General features: G+C 48.9%; 1 protein-coding gene across 3 annotated transcripts in view; it reads left to right on the top strand.

The window, feature by feature from the left end:
- Positions 1 to 18,749, top strand: part of Nrap (nebulin related anchoring protein) — a 69,527-nt gene that overhangs the window by 50,273 nt on the left and 505 nt on the right. For all 3 annotated transcript variants that reach the window (XM_005352514.2, XM_026781729.1, XM_005352513.2), the window contains 10 exons: positions 426 to 524; positions 2,168 to 2,272; positions 2,609 to 2,716; positions 3,571 to 3,882; positions 9,630 to 9,734; positions 10,386 to 10,484; positions 11,684 to 11,788; positions 15,750 to 15,857; positions 16,936 to 17,247; positions 18,284 to 18,415. In XM_005352514.2, coding sequence (XP_005352571.1) covers positions 426 to 524; positions 2,168 to 2,272; positions 2,609 to 2,716; positions 3,571 to 3,882; positions 9,630 to 9,734; positions 10,386 to 10,484; positions 11,684 to 11,788; positions 15,750 to 15,857; positions 16,936 to 17,247; positions 18,284 to 18,415 — 1,485 coding nt within the window. The remainder of the gene's footprint in view (positions 1 to 425; positions 525 to 2,167; positions 2,273 to 2,608; positions 2,717 to 3,570; positions 3,883 to 9,629; positions 9,735 to 10,385; positions 10,485 to 11,683; positions 11,789 to 15,749; positions 15,858 to 16,935; positions 17,248 to 18,283; positions 18,416 to 18,749) is intronic.

The following is an 18,749-nucleotide window of genomic DNA, read 5'->3' as shown; positions in this document are numbered from 1 at the left end:
CCCCAATTATCCTCTGGGATTCACATATATGTGCACATAGAAATACACAGATGCATATGTGTACACACACATCATACACATCCACACACACTGAACATATCACACACACCACACACATACACCACACACACACAACATCACACATATATACCACACACATTACTCACACATATGCTATACACACAACACACACTCACACCATACACACAACACAACATACACCACACACACACAGAATACTCACATGCATGTCACACACACATATACCACACACTCACTTACACATACACTACACACACACAGAGCGTGTACACAGCATACACACACACAGCACATGCACATACACAGACACACACACCTTTAATTAAGATTTACAGCATTGACTGTTTTCTCCCTCACCAAGCCATCTTTTCCCCCTTTCTCAGAGTAAATACCGCCAACATCCTGGGTCATTCAAGTACACAGCTGTGACTGATACTCCAGGCCTTCTGCATGCCAAGTTCAGCAACCAGATCACCAACGAGGTGAATTCTCCAGGGCTGTTCAAGGATGGCTAGATTTAAAGGGGGAGGGGATGCATGAATTATTATGGGCCAAGAGGGAGAAACGCATTTGAGTTTATGAGGGATTTGGAAAGAAAAGAACATTTCATATGGAACCTAAGACATCTTCTGGAGGAAAGGAAGGTGTAGCGCCTGACTAGTTTTCACCCGAAATAATAACACACAAACTGTATTTTTTTTAAACACTGCTTGGCCCATTAGTTTCAGCCTCTTATTGGCTAATTCTCTCATCTAGATTAACCCATTTCTAATAATCTGTGTAGCACCATGAGGTGCTGGCTTACCGGGGATCTTAACCTGAGTCCATCTTGGAGAGGAGAGCTATAGCGTCTGTCTCACTTCCCTTCTTCCCAGCATTCTGTTTACTCCGCCTACCTAATTTTCTGTCCCATCAAAGGGCCAAGGCAGTTTCTTTATTAACCAATGAAAATAACACATAGACAGGTGACCCTCCTCCATCAGGAAGGAGTTGGGCATTTGCTTTAGACTGTGGTCTGGCTCCTCTGGATGGGGGCAGGCTGGAATCCCAGCCTCAGGTCACACCCTAGAGTGACTGGATCCAAAGAGACACGGACAAGGCCGTCAGCTGACTCCTTCACACATATGAATCTGAGAAATGCTGGCATGTGCTTCTGTTCCAGGCAGATGGTGGCAAACCAATATAATGTTCATTTATGGAAGCCTTGGGCAGGTCTGGAGTACAACATCTGTCTGGATTCTTGAACCTTTGCCTCGTCAGAACCTCACTCACAGTTCAGTCAGTGTATTCACCCCAAAGTTTACCACTCCGAGTATAAAATAACAGGAAAGGAAGGGGTCTCCTCTGCTGAAATGATCTCCCCTGCCCGCTGGCTTGCCGTCCTGCTGCGGCTCTCACGCCAGCCGAGCAGACATAGGTTAGCAGATCGTTTTCCCTTTTTAAGGTTCTCCAAACTCCAGCTTTCAGAAGCTACGTGGAAATTGGCTATTTTTGCTATTCGCCTCCGCATCTGACCCAAACCTTCTGAAGCTGGAGGTGTCACCTGAGGATAACGATGCCCCAAAGAGACAGAGCTCATCATCTTGCACAGAGAAGCCATCACTTGCCCTTGCTCTGTCTTTCTAAATTGTGGGCTGTGGGGTGACTGTGTTTTACGAGGGGCTCTGACCTTGTGGAAGTCAGCAAGCACTAGCCACTTCTGAGCAGAGGGACAAGTCTTCCAGGGCAGCCCCAGCTCAGCTTGCTCTCTGGTACCAGGGAAGGGTGAAGACCAGGGCTGCCTCTTTCTACCGGAAGCTCTTCTGCTGTAAGCCCCAGGTCTCAGATGGTCTGTGCTGTATCAGGGGGACGGATTTCAGGATAGTCTCCAACTGTTCACCTTCTGCAGCATCTAGTGGAACAAACTGCAGTTCATTACATGGTTCTTCCGTTTTACTCGATTTCACTCACACAGCCTGACTTTACCGAAGGGAATATTCTGGTAACCCAGGCTGCAGCTGTGTCCAAGGTGCTTTCTGCTGGCATGCTTTCCCAACTGCACACACAGGACATGCACACCGCTTGTCAAGGAGGTGTCCACTGCCAAGCTTCTCACTGTTCATTTATTTTTTTCACTTGGGTTCAGCGTCTCTACAAAGCAGCTGGCGAGGATGCCCGACACCAGTACACCATGACCCTTGGTTTGCCTGAGTTTACCCGAGCGAAGGCCAATGCAGACAACCTGAGCGAGGCAAGTCTTCCTCCCCTCTGAAGTTCAAGCATGTTCCAAAGTCACCAGCGTGGTGTCACGCAAGTCATCTGATGGCCACCTCTCTATCATTTGCTGAAGCTTCTACAAAAGCACCCATTCTAGTTGCCCATGTAAAATCTATGTGTGTTATATGTACATGTATGCTCAGAGCCTACCACGGGGCAAGGCTAATGAGAGTTTGCTCTGTGAAACAGAGATCATTTGCCACTCACAAGTGGATTACAGGACACCATGGTACAAACGAGAGGGCATGCAGCCTTTGTTCATTGATTTATGTATTTTTTTAAAAAAGATATACATCTGTTCCCATTTTAGGCAAAATACAAGGAGTCTTGGCATAATCTTCGTGCTCAAGGCTACAAGCTGACGATAGATGCTCTCCCGTTCCAGGCTGCGCGGGCATCCGGGGACATAGCCAGTGATGTGAGTGGACGCTCTGACCTTCATCTTGCCTTCTCTCTGTTAACTTCATAGAAAACAATGTGTGAGGCTGATTTTTCCCAAATTAAAGCAAATCTATACCTGTGTGAGACAAGACATCACCTGTAGAATCTGTTAGCTCTGAACGAGGACCTTAGGGCCGAACATGGTTTAAATTCACGCTGAGGTCTCTGGCTGAAGGAGCCCGTGACTCAGGTCTTACTGCAAAGTGCAGTCAGGGGTCACATGGGAGCTGCCTGTCTGCAGCCCCGCCCAGAACAAGGACAGAAAGGAGATAGCGGTTGCCTCCCCTTGCTTCCTACTCTCTCCGCCACAATCCACCAGCTGTGCTTCCTATGTCCATAGCTTTGGGATACGAAGGTGACTTCTCTTTCCTACAAACAAATCACAGAAAATGTGGACTTCAAATGAGCAGAACCTGCCTTTGGGGTTTAATGTTTTTTCCAAATATGAGTGGATAAAATGCAAGTTTCTTTTTTTGCCCTTTTTGATGAAATTCCTTTAGGCCACAGGATACCCAAGGGGAGCAGGGTGCTTCCTGAGGTTCTAAGGATCTGATTTTAATTAGATAGGAAGGGAGGTCTAATGTTTTCATCCTTCAGCCCTGAGGGAGGGAATTAGGGAGGGAGAAAAGAAGGAAGGGAGGGAGGGAGGCATGCTTCGGGCCAAATGCCTGTGATAGCTCTTAGAGTCATGACTACCTGGATCATAAGAGGTGCTCCCTCCCCTTGGCCCGTGATAAAGTTAACCAAGCAGACATACATGCTTATGTCCTGTTGAGAGGTGAGTATGTGCTAGCTGCATGCTGGCCCTGACCAGCTGGCTGTCCCTTCTAGTTTCTCTATAGGCATGACTTCGTGAAGGAGCGGGGACGGCTCATCGGGGTCCGCAGTGCGAGTGATGACCCAAGGCTACGGCACTGCCAGCGGATGGGCCAGCTGCAGAGCGAGAATCAGTACAAGAAGGAGGCGGCCCAAAGCCAAGCCCAGTGCCACCTGCCCATGGATATGGTGCACCTGGTCCACGCCAGAAAGGCCCAGGCCCTGGCCAGTGACCATGACTACCGGACACCGTGCCACGAGTTCACTGCTCTGCCGGAGGATCTGAAGATGGCCTGGGCCAAGAAAGCCCATGCCCTACAGAGTGAGGTAGGGCTTACACAGTGCTGACACTCCCACCTTTGTTGCACTATACCCGGGGTTCATCTTTGACCTTTGAACCCTCTCCGTCCTTGTTTGGCCTACCCTCCAGGTGGGGATTATTTCCTCAGCTGACATTTATTGAGCAGCTACTATATGGCCAGCACATTGCTGGCTTATCTTGTTTTTCGTCTCTCTTCACCTGAATATCTGCTCTGAGTTTCTGACCTCCCCTCCCATCCACTGTCCTGTCCTCTTCTCTCTTTTTCCTCTCCTCCCTTCTCTCCTTCCGGGAGAATGCAGTTTTCAGGAAAAGAGTAAAAAATATCTCCTGTGCTTGTGGAACTTCCACTGTTTTGGGGAAGACTAATGGCGATTGATATGGGCCAATACCTTCTATCTCGGATGGTGATACCCGAGGAAGACTAATGGCGATTGATATGGGCCAATACCTTCTATCTATCTCGGATGGTGATACGTGCTAGGGAGATAAGTAGAACACAGAAGTGGAGTGGGAAGGTGTGTGTGTCTGTATGTGTGTGTTTATGCATATATACAATCTTTCAGGGGATTTTTGGGGGGCAGGGACTTGCTATATAGCCCAGGATGGCCTCAGATGTGAGCTGCTTCTGCCTCAACCTGTGAAGTGCTCTGGTTACGGTGGTACCCACATGCGCCACCACCCAGCTTATGTGCCATTTACAGCAGGGCATCTCTAGTTCTCAGTGGAATGGCAACATCTGAACAAAGGCCTAAAGGAGGGGAGGGAAGGGGATAGAGTAATCTATACAAATAGGACAGTAAGTTCTGAGACAAAGACACGAGCAGGAACAGTCGTGGCATGTGGAGTGGCAAACAGAACCCGTGAGTAAAGCTGGGGAGATGGCGCAGCTACCAAAGCACTTGGCATAGAAGTGAGAGGACCAGAGTTTAGACCCTCAAGTCCCACATAAAAGCCAGCACTTAGATAATAGAGGCAGGAGTCCCCAGATCAAGCTGGATAGCTTGGCTTAGCCAGAAATCAGCAAACTTCAGGTTCCGTGTGGAACCCTGCCACATTCAATAAAGTGCAGATTGATTGCAGGACATGCCCAATGCCAACTGCAGGCTTGTACATGTGCATACACATGTGCATGCCACACACACTTGTGATGTGAACATGTATGTATACACTATGAACACCACACACACACACACACACACACACACACACACACACACACACACACGATGTGGATGAATGACCAGGTCTCAGGGGATGGAGCAGAGAGCATTGGCCTACAGATGGGAAGGATAGGCTGAAGGGCTATGGTAATGCAGCCATGGCTGATACTGACTGACATCTTTGCCTTTGCTGCAGCTCTGGGCGGGGACAGCTGGTAGGGTGGGCTTGGTAAGGTGGGCTCACATTCTACTCTCCAAACTCCTGCTCTCTCGGAGGATCTTAACACAGTAGTGAACTTGGGTCAACAGGTGTAGACCCAAAGGCTCTCAAAGGAGAGAGCTTGCTCTAGTCGAGAGCAAGGACGAGCCGGGGCAGGGTGGGTTAGAAACAGTTCTACCCCATGTCATGTAGAAAGGCTCTGGGCCTCATTTCTGAGGTGCACATCCAACTCCCCCACACTGGCCATGCGAGCTTGCACAGGTCCTTCATCCTTACCCAATCTTGGACTTGGTGACAATAGTGAAGTCACCATATGTGATGGGTATGTAGGACGCACAGAGTGGCAGGCATAATGCCACCCGTCATCTTTCTGCGCCCTATGACAACGCTAAGAAGAAACGACTCCCAGTTTAGACTGTAAGCTGTTGGTTAGCCCTTGTCACGTCTTCAGACCTTTGGGAGATCTTGGGCCGGATGGTGGAAGTGTGTTCTGAGCACTGCGGACACTTAGCGGCACCTTAGGTCTCAAGCTTATATTACCAAAGTAAAAAGGTGTCTCCAGGCATTTCCACACGTCCCTGGGGAAGTGAAGTTAACTTGGGTTGAGAAACCAGTTTTTAGCTGAGAACTGCTCTATATGAAATGCCTAGCTTGAAGCCTGGCCCACAGAGTCCTAGAAGAGACAGCTGCTTTCCTATGTCCCCCACCGAGTCCCCAGCTCTGGCAGCCCTCAGAGAAGTGTCTGCTCTTAGTTCAATCATAGATGGAAATGAGCAGGGTATCACACACAAATCGCTATTGACTGCTATAATAATGACCTTATTAATGAATGATTCATCACACTGTGTTGCTGAGCCAGAAGGTGGATGTTCACCCAGCTCTGCCCTTAGCTGGCTAGGTGACCCTGAGTAGTTATTTTATTTCTTGGACTACATCCCAGAAACAGAAAAGCAGCAAGGTTTGATCTGGCCCATGATCTCAGACTTTTGAGAGTCAAGGGAAATTTTCTCTTAACAATAGGGTCAGCATAATGCCAACTTTTACATTACCAAGGAAAGAGAAAAGAAAAAGAAAACTAACCTAAAGCTATGATTTATGCTACTGTTATTTTTGAAAAGAAAGAAAAAGTTTAGCTTTTAAAAACTATCGAGAACATACTCTCAAAAGGAGAAATGGTAGCTGGCAACTATATGTTAAAAATTAAAAACAGGATCTGATTTACAGTTATGAAGACTAAGAAATGATTGCTTCAGTTTCACTTGACCTTGTGATCCCCATGCACTGCTTTTAGCCTATGATTGGTGAGATGCATGAAGCCCAAACTTCAGCTCTCTTTCACAGTGAAGGGGTAATGCGCCACGGCAGTCATTATCAAATGTTCGTGGTGCATGGCTAGATTATACAGAAGAGGAAACACATGCTCCACTTGAGCTCATCAGTCTGTTCCTTTAAAAACAGTGTGTGCGTGTGTGCGTGTGCGTGTGTGTGTGTGTGTGTGTGTGTGTGTGTGTGCATCCTATGCGAATATAATGCTTGCAGAGGCCAGAAGGGAGTATCATACCCTCTGGAATTGGAGATACAAGCAGTTGTGGGTTGGCTTGTATGGTTGCTGGGTGCTGGGAACTGAGGTATGGTCCTCTGTAGGAGCAGCAAGTGCTCTTAACTGCAGGGCCATCCTAGCACCTCAACAAAAGTTCATTGGTTGCTCTACTTCCCCTGTGTTTCCCTGCCTTGGCCAGGAAGAAAGCATTAGGATGTACCAGAAGGTCTGAGAGACACTCCACACTTGGGCTAACCTCTATAAGGCCATGATTGCTGGTGTCATGTCAAGTTCTGCTTTCATTTGAAGGACCCTTGAGATGCATGCTGGCTTGGGGGCATCCATCATGAACACATGGCGGTGACCTCCAGAGCCTGTTTGGTCTTTTATGAGTCCATTGTTCTCTGCTCCTGCATGATGTCATAGCAGGACTGTAGGAGGTCTTGAAAAATACTGTGCCCCACCCTTTCCCAGTGTGGTATGGTAAGAACCCCTACTTCCTGGGCTAGGTATTAGTGTGAGTACTTTGCATGATCTCATTTTATATAAAGATAGGTGTAAGTATCACTCTTACTTTTACAGATGCAGATGTGAGTACCTCATCATCTAAGTCATCGACCTTGGGTCACAACCTGGCAGGGAAATGACTTTCTCAAGACCCTAGAACTAAAAAGAGACGGGGCAGGTCTTCTGGTGTCCTGACCCCTGGTCCAGTCTCTTGGGCTTCCGTAGGCGACTGTATTATGACCCAGACTCTCTAGTCTGTATTCTTGATGCCTTCCAGTGTCATATACCCAGAGCCCAGAAGCCCATAGCTCATCTCAATGTCCAAAACATCATTTGATCAGTAAAGCTATTCTGTGGGTGAGAACAAGAACCCCTCCTTTACAAGACAAAATGGGTGTTCACTGAGATAATGAAACATTCCCTCATAGCCAGTGGGGATGCTATTTCTTATACAGTGACAAATACACCCTTCCTCCTGGTACTGCCTGGGTATAGTTGCTTGTATGGTATCCACACTCATCACTTGGCAAGAGATTGCTCCAAAATAAAGGTGCTTACAAAGTCACAACCACAAATTCTCAAGTGGGCTCCAACGTTAGTATAAGGAAAAACAGAATCTGCCATTTGGACGGGTCAGATTTGGGGCGGGCAGTTTGCGAAGGTTTATTCTTAGGTTTGTTCTCTGAAGCCGTCTTTGGGTTGCTGACTTTCCTCAGCTCCCCTCCTCTCTCCCTCCTTTGATGGTGAGGTCTAGGGCAGGTGTATTGTTTTTGGGGTTTGTGTGAATAGTCAACGCTGGGCTGGGGAGAGATGTCAATAGATGATGTGTTTATCAGAGTCAGAGGCACAGCCGGATCTTTGGGGACCTACATCTTGCTTCCTTACTTACCTGTAATCGTACTGTTTGGCCCAACAAAAGACAAGTTGAAAGAGTGCCCCCACCCCATCTGGCTCATGAAAGGAGCAGGACCCGGCTGTGAAGAGGCCCTGTAGGACTATTCTCTCCAACTTAGAAATTTATCCAATTTTCGCTGCTCTTTATCGGAGCGGAAGGCAAAAGCCTTGCTGGTGCAAACTGAAAAGACACGGTATGAAAAGCGATCTTACTGACATGGGGTTTAGAAACCTGCTCCCGAGCCCGACTGATGCCTCCCTTCACCAGTCAGAAAGCAGTGTGGAATTGGCACAGGGGCATTAACCGGCAGACAGTAGATCAGAAACGGGCCGGCTTTGAGGCCCGCTGTGAGAAGAGCTGTGGAGCCTGAAATGAAAGAGAACTAAAAAGGCCGAGAGGCTGGCATCCGGAGCGGTGTTTTGCGTTACAGCAGGGCTTATATCTAAATTAGAGAAATGCCATCAACTCCGTTTAGATCCAAATTTCAGATTTCCTTAGAGAGGCTTTTTCCACCTTTAAAAATACCGAATTTCCATAAAGAGAAGAAGAAAGGTGACCGGGTGACGGCATCATTGTAGGCAATGTAGACAGATCAAGGGCTCCTGATTAGATTTGACAGTTTAGGGGCTCCAATCAGAGCCACTGTTGTAATGCTCCTGTTTATTTCCTCCTGGGAATGGTGCCGTTGGCCTAATCTTCTAAGCCCTTACAGTGGAGAGAGAGAGGATAAGGCTTTGCCTGGTTTTGCAATATAAGCAAATCATACTGAGTTGCCACTGGAGGCTGGGGAGTAAACTGAGGCACCACAGGATTAAAAGGACTTACTCATTGATAGCTCATCATGTTTAGATCTGCTTTAGTTCTTAAACTCGGTGGCCACTGTCCGAGGAACAGAAATCTAATGGTCTCTTGTCCCTGGGGGCTCTTAGGATTTTCACGAGGATCGTCTTGACCTTCAAAGGTGACAGAGAGACTGAGTTGGTAAAGAAATTTACTCTGAGTCATAGCGGCGTCAATCCCGGGGCTTAAACCCCTTTGATCAGCTGAACGGTGTGTAGATCATTTTTGTTTGGCAGGTGGTAGATTGCCTCACTTGCAGAGTGAACCCAAATAATCCTGGTTGATCCTTGGATTTGAGCACATAGCTCTTTCTTTAAATGCTTGTCCGTGGACATCACCGCTGTCAGCTTCAAGCCATGCTAACGTCTTGTACCTTTCTTGTATCCTGTTATTTTATACATGGGAAATGTGCAAACTCAAAACATTTGGACTTAGGATCGTCTCTCAGTGAAGTCACCGAACTGTTGGGATAAAGCATGATTTATTATTCTTTATTGTTATTATTCTTATTACAAAGCAAGGGCCTTGCGGAAATGTCCTCAGGTTGCTGGGCACTGTCCTGACAGAAGCTCTCCACTTTCTTTCTGCAGTTTCGCTACAGGTCAGACTTGATGGGGATGAAGGGCACAGGATGGCTGGCTCTGAGATCTCCTCAGATGGACAGCGCCAAGAAGGCTGGAGAGCTTATCAGCGAGGTACCAGCAGCCCGACCTCCCGAGTGACGTGGGCAGCCTGAGTAGTTCCGTTTGAACAGAGAACTTCTTTACACAGTGGAGATCATGCCAAGATGAACCCAAGCCTTGATGGACTCCAAGCATTTTCTTTTTCTGGAACTATTTCCAATCCAAACCTAAAACAATGTTATTTCCCTGCTACTAATTCTTCAACTGTCAAGGAGTTGAAGGCATTAGAACCATGAGGAGCTTCTTATCAGATACATTATGACCAGTTATCATCTGAGTGCGCCTCTGTCTTCATTGGCAATTCAGGAAATCTGTATTTACCCACTGAGTTTGGTCCAGTATACAGAGGTCACGTGGCTTCTGAGGGTATTAAAAGTTACACAGGGCTAGTAGTACTGACTGATTGATAGCTGGGGACCTCTGTCCTTCAATGTCCTTGAGAGAGATACTGCCAGCTTTGATTTTCTACTAACAGAATGTGCTTGGGGAGTGTCTAAGCAAGGCTTCTTGTCCTTCCCACGCTCTTGACCGTTAGGTTCCTATCAAGCAGAGTTGCTTGTCTTCTGATACGCCATTGTCATATGGGCATTTGGTCCCAAGAAGCCAGGGTTAAAGATGGAAGCGAAGTTTAACCATGCATCAGGGCAATCTTTTCCTTTATAGACCAAGTACCGTGAAAAACCAGACAGTATCAAGTTCACCACGGTGGTAGATTCTCCAGACCTTCTTCATGCCAAGAACAGCTATTTGCACTGCAATGAGGTGGGTTCTTCCTCTAACCCTGGGCAGAAGATGGGATGCTGTGGCTTGGTGCTTGATGGGGTGCGAGCCATTTGGGTGATGTGGGCCCGTTGCTCATCTCTCCTCGGCTCACTCTCATTTGAAGGGGGAAGCGGATGGGAGAATGGTGAGAGCAACCCTTCCTTACACAGTCTAATGATTTTAAAGAGGGTGGAATAAGTAAAGGCAAAGAAAGCTTGAAGCAAATGCCAGGAACACCGAGTCCTCTACAAATCTTTTCAAACTGTGTGGTTCGAGTTATCATCGCAACGATACCTAGCATTACTGATGTTCTCTCACCAAACATGAAATCAGATACACCTTAATTGCTCATGTATGCAATGGAATTAAAAGGATTAATTTAACTCCGCTAGAGGAGAAGAAAAAAAAAGACTGGTTTTGTTCAAAGCTTCCTTCTGCATTTGCTGCCTGTTTCCTCATTCAGGGGACAGGAGGCTGTATGTTTTCCTCCCCAAACTGTCAAGGGTTTCCATTCTCTGTGCAGTTAGAGGACTGCCCCTTCCTTCCACAGCCCAAATGCTGCCTTGAATAGTTCTCATTTTCAAAGCCTGAGTGGATTTGAGAACTGATGGGAACAGAGTGTCTACACCTACAGGAATAGATTGAGGTTGTTGGCAACACTGCTCTAAAAAGGAAAACCTAGACAAAACATTAATCTTAAAATTTGTGTCTTTGTGTGATTTGGGTCAACCATGAAAACCTTAAGGTTTTAAACACAAAGACATTTAATAAATTTTAAAATAAAAAAGGCCCGTTTGTTTTTAATTACTTCTGTTCATGTTGACCAGCCGAGCCTCAGAGGCCTGGGAGTAGTCTCTTGTTACCAGTGATCACACTCGTTGGCTTGCAGAGGGTCTGACACCCATTTCAGGCAGAGTACATTACACAGGCATGGCCTACCAGGGAGTTGGCTTATGGTCCATTTGGAGCAGATCATGGCAAATATTTTAACAATGTTCACCATACATGACCCTGGCCTCATTGGGACCTTCTACTCTCCAGACGCTTCTAGAAGGATTGTTTGCAAGAGTAGCACTGAATCCCACTTCCTGTGGCAAAGGGGAGGGCAGGATAGGCCATCAACCATTTTTCTCTTGAACTTTTACCAAGTGTGACTGTATCTAGGCTCTGCCCTGACCGTTGGTCTGTCTCCCCCACAGCGCCTGTACAGGTCAGGGGATGCAGACTCCCTGCACAGGTACACCCCCATTCCAGACCATCCGGATTTCACCCGAGCACGGTTGAACGCCATGTACCTGAGTGACGTAAGTAGGGCTTGTGTGACGTGTGCCTGCTTGAATTGATTTTACTGGTTGTTGTTATAATAATAATAATAATAATAATAATAATAATAATTATTATTATTATTATTATTATTATTATTATTATTATTATTAAAGTCCTAAGAAGGAGGGCATGAAAGTAAAAGAACCCAGGACCGAGAGCAGAACAAACTGCTGTGTGACTCCTATCAACTTCCTGGGTCTCAGTTTCCTTACCTGTAAAATGGGAAGAAATGGAGCTGAGCTAAATGGAAGTCTCTTGTAGCTTTGACATTCCGATTCTAGGCTGGGCTCTGAAGACCTCGGTTATGTGGCTTCTCATGGTCAGGGGAATGGTCCCCAGGCTCTGCTAGGTGTAGACAAAGCTGTTCTGTGATTCCTTGGACATCTTTCTTTAGCCGTCCAGAGAAGCATGACTGAGGAGATGGGATGACACCATCTGGCTCCGCAGTTTGAAAAGATGCTCTCAATGTAGCTGGCTCCTTTGTGCACGGAGCCGTGCCTGCCAACACTCCAGCTTCCCCTGGATGTGTGCCCTTTGCGTACATAACCAAGACACTGTTTCCTAAACTCGGGCTTGTTGTTGGCAGGGGTTGGAGGCCCCTGGTTGTAATAGAATAGGCAGCCGCTCAGCCAGCAGCGCTATGATCCCCAGATAACAGGTAGAGAAGCGTTGCAATCAAAAGACGCCGTCAGATTGGAATAACACAGGCTGAGTGTGTCAGCCTGGGGCAGCGAGCGGCCTCCTAGAGTCCAGCCATTCTTCCTTCCCTGGCCTGTCCATTGTGTCCTGGGGCTGCGTGTGGATCGGCAGCTGCTGCTGCTCACCCCAGAGGTGTCTGCCTTGCAGGGGTTGCAGAGAGGCGCCTTCTAGTTAGCGTGTGTATTAGTTTGTTGCTGTTGTAAAGCCCTGTGGGATCCCACACAGCCAGTGCTCTCCTGCTTTGTAAATAGGAGTTATTACAAGCATTTGATGCTTCTGAGGGATGAGCGAGGGATAATTTTAGAACGGCAGCTCTGGTGGGCTGGCCTCCATCTGGGGAAGCTGGACCGCCCCCTCTACAGAGCTGGTACAGAAGGTCCAGCTCATTAATTCCCAAGGATGGGGAGGCCAGGGCTCCACTGGAGTAACTCTCCAAGGACCACAGCCCAGAGGCAGGGCTGCGACTGCTGGCTCATGAGGGTCCCCGCTTAAGGAGCACGGCCACCCCAGGCTGGTAACTGAAGTGTGGTCCTCTCACAAGGTGGAGGGACAGCCCGCAGAGTCCCGAAGCCGAAATCAGCCCCCGGGGCTCACAGGGTGTAGAGAACTCACGAACCTCGTTTGAAAGAGCACTTCTTTAGGCGGGGGCGAGGGAAATGTGCACAATCGGATCGAGTGTTCTGTGAGGAGGACGTGGGGGCAAAGTGACCTTCCTGAGCAAAGAAAGCCACTGAGATGCGCAAGGCAACCGAAATAACCCGAAATCAAATGTCTCTAATGTGTGAGGACGAGGACAAAACTGTGATCAAGAAGAGGGATGCCCAGGGTTCCAAATCAAAGTGCCCGCGGAATCTAAAGAATGCCAGCAGCAAAGCAGAACCCTCAGCAGCCTAGAAAACATGGGAGGAAGCCGCCGTCAGCAAGCAGAGTGGGGGGCACCAGGAGAGAGAGAGCTGGCACACTGGAGACAACCCCAGTTCAGGCCACTGTCCCTACAGATGCCCCCGAGTTACCCAGGCTCAGGGCTGAGGTGCATAGATAGGCCACCCATGTGCTCTAGGGTTGGACTTGAAGTCTGTAGAAAGTTTGGTGTCTTTAACTGGCCCAGATCTGGGGTAGAGCTTTTACTAAGAAGGTACTGGGTCCCCCCATAGAGAGTGTTTAGGGTTGTCATCTCCATTTCCTACTCAGATGTCTTTGGAAGCCACCAAAACAGGAAGCAGACAGCTAAGAGGGGTTGTTGATGGGTTCTTGTTTGATTCTTCCATCTCTTTTTTTTAAATTTATTTATTTATTTATTTAAGATTTCCGTCTCTTCCCCGCCACTGCCTCCCATTTCCCTCCCCTCCCCCAATCAAGTCCCCCTCCCTCCTTAGCCCGAAGAGCACTTAGGGTTCCCTGACCTGTGGGAAGTCCAAGGAACCCCCACCTCCATCCAGGTCTAGTAAGTTGAGCATCCAAACTGCCTAGGCTCCTACAAAGCCAGTACGTGCAGTAGGATCAGAAAGCCATTGCCATTGTTCTTGAGTTCTCAGTAGTCCTCATTGTCCGCTATGTTCAGAGAGTCCGGTTTTATCCCAGGCTTTTTCAGACCCAGGCCAGCTGGCCTTGGTGAGTTCCCAATAGAACATCCCCATTGTCTCAGTATATGGGTTCACCCCTTGCGGTCCTTAGTTCCTTGCTCGTGCTCTCCTTCTGCTCCTGATTTGGACCTTGAGAATTATGTCCGGTGCTCCAATGTGGGTCTCTGTCTCTGTCTCCTTTCATCGCCTGATGAAGGTTAATATTCAGGATGCCTATATGTTTTTCTTTGGGTTCTCCTTATTTAGCTTCTCTAGGATCTCTAATTATAGGCTCAATGTCCTTTGTTTGTGGCTAGTGATTCTTCCATCTCTTGAATGCCTTCCAGTCCTCACTGTTAGACTAGATAGAGACCCAGTACATCTAAGCCTTTGGCGCTGTCTGTGACACAGTAGTTAGTTGGTTTCCCATGCAAGGCTTGGTTGGGCCTGAGTTTCTTGGGCCTTGTGCGTTTGGTTCATGTGTTGGTTGTTGAGGTTGGAGGTCATGGTGAAGGTAGCTATGATAACATAGCCGATGCAGTCATACACATAGGTGAGTAGGTCTAGCCTGCATGGCCCAGGCACTCCACGGTCCCCTTCCAGGGCGGAGCACTCCACGGTCCCCTTCAGGGAGGAGCGCTCCACGGTCCCCTTCCAGGGCTGAGCACTTCACGGTCCCCTTCAGGGCAGAGCGCTCCATGGTCCCCTTCCAGGGCGGAGCACTCCACGGTCCCCTTCCAGGGCTGAGCACAGAACAAAAGCAGGAGGAGCACTTTGCTTTTCATCTGCCTCTGCTCAATTCTTCAAACCTCTGCAGAACAGAGATCCAGTCCTGACCTCCATTTCCAGGCAACCAAAGGAAGGTTCTTAAGGGGCCCTTGACCTGCTGCAGTTCTCAGAATGACCCAGCAGCCGCCACAGTCTGGGGTTGTCATTTTGTTATCCCCTGGTGCCATGACTCTCCTGCTGTCCTGCGTCTCTAAGGCTGAATCAAGGAGAGCATCTTCTGGGGTCTCCCGAGGACTCCTCTCCTGGAGGAATTGCCTTATCGAGGATTTTGGTGCCTCCATAGGTGATGTGGCATAGGGACTGAGAGGCTATGATTACAGACCCCCAGAGGGGAGTGGATCAACTTGAAATAGGGAAGGGGAAATAAGCGAGGAAGACAGAAAGTGTGTGGGTCAGGTACCCAGGCAGGTGAAGGCGCTGGCCTCCCTGCAAGTCTTTGGAGTGCGTGTGGGGTTCAGCGTTTCTCCTAGCGATGGGGTGAGGCATCACAGCTAGACTGAATCCCCAACCTCGGGGAGTCAGCAGAACGAGCAAGCCCCCTGGCTGACAAGACCCAGAGAAGAGCACTTTTGGCATGCCGGAGCTCCAGGTTCTGGGTTCAGTCGACAGGCTGAAAGCTGAGACTCAGAGAGGAGATGCGGACACAGGAAGGATGGTGCAGGGCCCCCGGGAATGGAGGGATACAGCAAGTGAGCTAGACTCATGGACCACGACTCCTGAAGAGCAGAAGTCGTTTATGACCAGTTCCATTATCCCTAGTGTGGGGCGTCCCCCAGCATCATAAGGAGCCATGAGCTCAGACATCCCTGGAACATAATTCCCGCTGAGACCAAATAGCATGCAGGCAATGGTTGCTCCTTGTTCACGAGCACTCTGTTCTCTCAACCAGAAAGTATACAGAAACTCCTGGGAGCAGAACCGGGCCGGTGGCTATGACTTCAGGCTGGATGCCATCCCTTTCCAGACTGCCAAGGCGTCCAGGGATATCGCCAGTGATGTAAGATGCTAAACTGTTCTGCTGAAAGGGTTCTCACTGGTTACCCAAGTGGGCTGGAAGGCACAGCCCAGCCTCCTGGACCATCAGACTGCCCTTTCCCACTCGAAAACAGAATCGTGTTTCAAAGGGAAGTGAACACAGGCCTGGTGGTTAGGATCGTGGTCAGAAAAAGGAAGGCTTTTTAAAAATATATGTATTTTAGGAGAGGCACTCAAGAGTTGATAGTTGGAGTACAGAAGCCAAGGAACCTGTGGGCTATGCTTGGCTGCTTAGTTTGTAGTGAAGAACCTTTTATGAAATTGCTTCTGTGCAAGCATGAGGACTTACATTCAGACTTGTAGATCTCATGTAAAGCCAGATGTGGTGGCATGCACCTGTAACCCCAGATGTGGTGTATATCTGTGACTGCAGCTCTCCTATGGTAAGATGGAAAACAGGGCTAGGAGGATCCCCTAGCAGCTCAATAGCCAGCTAGCCTGGCGTATGCAGCAGCTAACATGAGACTCCATCTCAATACTGAAGAAGGCCAAGACAGACAGACATTCAATGTCGTCCTCTGTCCTCGTAAGTGCACTATGACACACACACAAGTTCCCACACATACACACAAGAATGCTTACATGTGCTCATACACATACGCACAAGGTAAAAGTAAGAAGAATTGTAACTATGTAAAATGAACTAAATGCTTCACTTTAAGTAATTTGAGACGCATCAGACTAGGCCCCTGCGTGCTACAGAGGGCAGGAGGAAGAATGGCCCAGTTCCACTCCTATTGGATGTTACAGAAGCCATGTGAATGGATGTTGTCAGTGGGCATCCGTTGAATTCCAGTCCTGTATCATTGGCTTCTCTCAATCCCCCATGGGGTAGAGATTCATTCTCCTGCTCTGTCAGATGTTCAGAGGTCCCACAGCTGGTCCAAGGCTACGCCACTGGGTTTACTTGACTCCAGAGTTTCTACCCTTACCCACTGTTGAGTTTCCTGCTGAAGTCCCAGGGCCTAGCCCCTCTGGGGAGGCTGGCTTTGATGGGGAGGGGCATCCCCATCACCTCTCTCTGTTTCTCTGCCTTGCAGTTCCGGTACAAAGAGGCTTTCCTGAGGGACCGGGGCCTACAGATTGGGTACCGCAGCGTCAATGATGACCCAAGGATGAAGCATTTCCTCCATGTTGGCAAGCTCCAGAGTGATAATGAGTACAAGAAGGGCTTGGCCAAGGGTTGTTCCCAGTTCCACAGCTGCACTGACCAACCTGGCTTCCTCCAGGCCAAAAGGAGCCAGCAGCTGGCCAGTGATGTACACTACAGGCAGCCGCTGCCCCAGCACACCAGCGACCCGGAGCAGCTGGGCCTGAAGCATGCCCGCAAGGCCCATCAACTGCAGAGTGATGTGAGCCACCCCCACGCATTCCTGTTAGCTTCTGAGGGAGCCAGCCGGGAAGGCACAGTGACAGCTACTCCCACTGCTGCCACACCTGTAACAGACGTTTGCTAAGGACGGTGCTGTGCAGCCCTTCCAAGCCTGGTATTGCCTTACTTAACAGATAAAGGACCCAAGATACAGAAGAGTCAAACTACCTAAGATTGCACGGAAAATAAGTGGCAGGCCTGGTGTGAAAGCTCAGCTTCTTTCCCCTTTCCTTGGTTCCCTCCCTCCCTCCCTCCCTTCCTCTCTCCCTTCCTCCCTCCATACCTCCCTCCCTTCATTCCTCTTTTTCTTCCTCCCTCCATCTCTCCATCCCTCCATCCATTCCCTCCATCCCTTTCTCCCTCCGATCGTCCATCCCTCTTTTTCTCCCTCCCTCAGCCCTTCATCCGTCCCTCCATATCTCCATCCCTCCATCTCTTCTTCCCTCCATCCCTTCCCCCCTCCCTCTTTTCCTCCCTCCCTCCTTCCATCCCTCCCTGCCTCCCTCCCTTTCTTCTTCCTTCTTCTCCCCTCTCTTTGTTTCTTTGCACCAGTGATGGAACCCAGGGCCTTATGCATGCTAGGCAAGTGATCTCCCACTTAGCAAATGCCCAGTCTGAAAGGTCAGACCCTTAGTGGCTCTGCTCTACTTTTTCTGTGGTGTCTAAAGAATTACTTAATCCGATTTTATTCTCTCTCTGGTAAGCAACCAAAGCTCAGAGAGCGAAGGGGAGTTTCCAAAGGGCACAGAGCATGTTAAGATAGGAACTTAGACGTGTCCCCAGTCTACTTTGCCCCACTGCAGCTCCCACCATTTAAATGGGAAGATTCCAGGAGTGGCTGCATGGTGGCCAGGCTCATTGTACACCAGGTCCTCTGTGCATCACGTGACTGCTCTTTGTCTTGACACTAATGAAGTCAATGTGGTTCACATCTTGCTGCATTTTAGATGCTCTCTCTCAGTGGTCAAGCCCCCAGTCCGCATTGACTATTCCTCCTGCTTCTTCCTTCCCCCAAGGTCAAATACAAATCTGACTTGAACCTGACTCGAGGTGTGGGCTGGACCCCTCCCGGCTCCTACAAAGTGGAAATGGCTCGTCGGGCTGCAGAACTGGCCAACAGGAGGGGCCTGGGGATCCGGGGGGCTTATGTGAGTAACAAGCAGCAAACTGCACCCTGCCTTGTCAGACCACGGGAAATACAAACTCATTGTTGCTTTTCAAAGTTTATTTTTGGGCAAAGGTCAGCCAGTTCTAAAGAAGCGTGAAAGGCAGCTGAACAAGGCGCCTAATTTCATGGGTCTGAGATGACCGGGCGGATGACACGTGGGTTAAACTTCCCGCAGGCTTCCTCTGAAGTCACAGCCATTAGTTCTGCAGAGGCAAACCTACCAGGGCGACATCAATCCCGGGCCAGGGCAGCCCAGGCTGTGCTGAGTGCTTGCTCGTTACACGCACGGAAAGGGTCAGGGACTCGCTGGCTCC

This window comes from Microtus ochrogaster, chromosome 8 (genome assembly GCF_000317375.1).
Source record: "Microtus ochrogaster isolate Prairie Vole_2 chromosome 8, MicOch1.0, whole genome shotgun sequence".
NCBI lineage: Eukaryota > Metazoa > Chordata > Mammalia > Rodentia > Cricetidae > Microtus > Microtus ochrogaster.
This window is presented reverse-complemented; position numbering and strand designations above follow the sequence as displayed.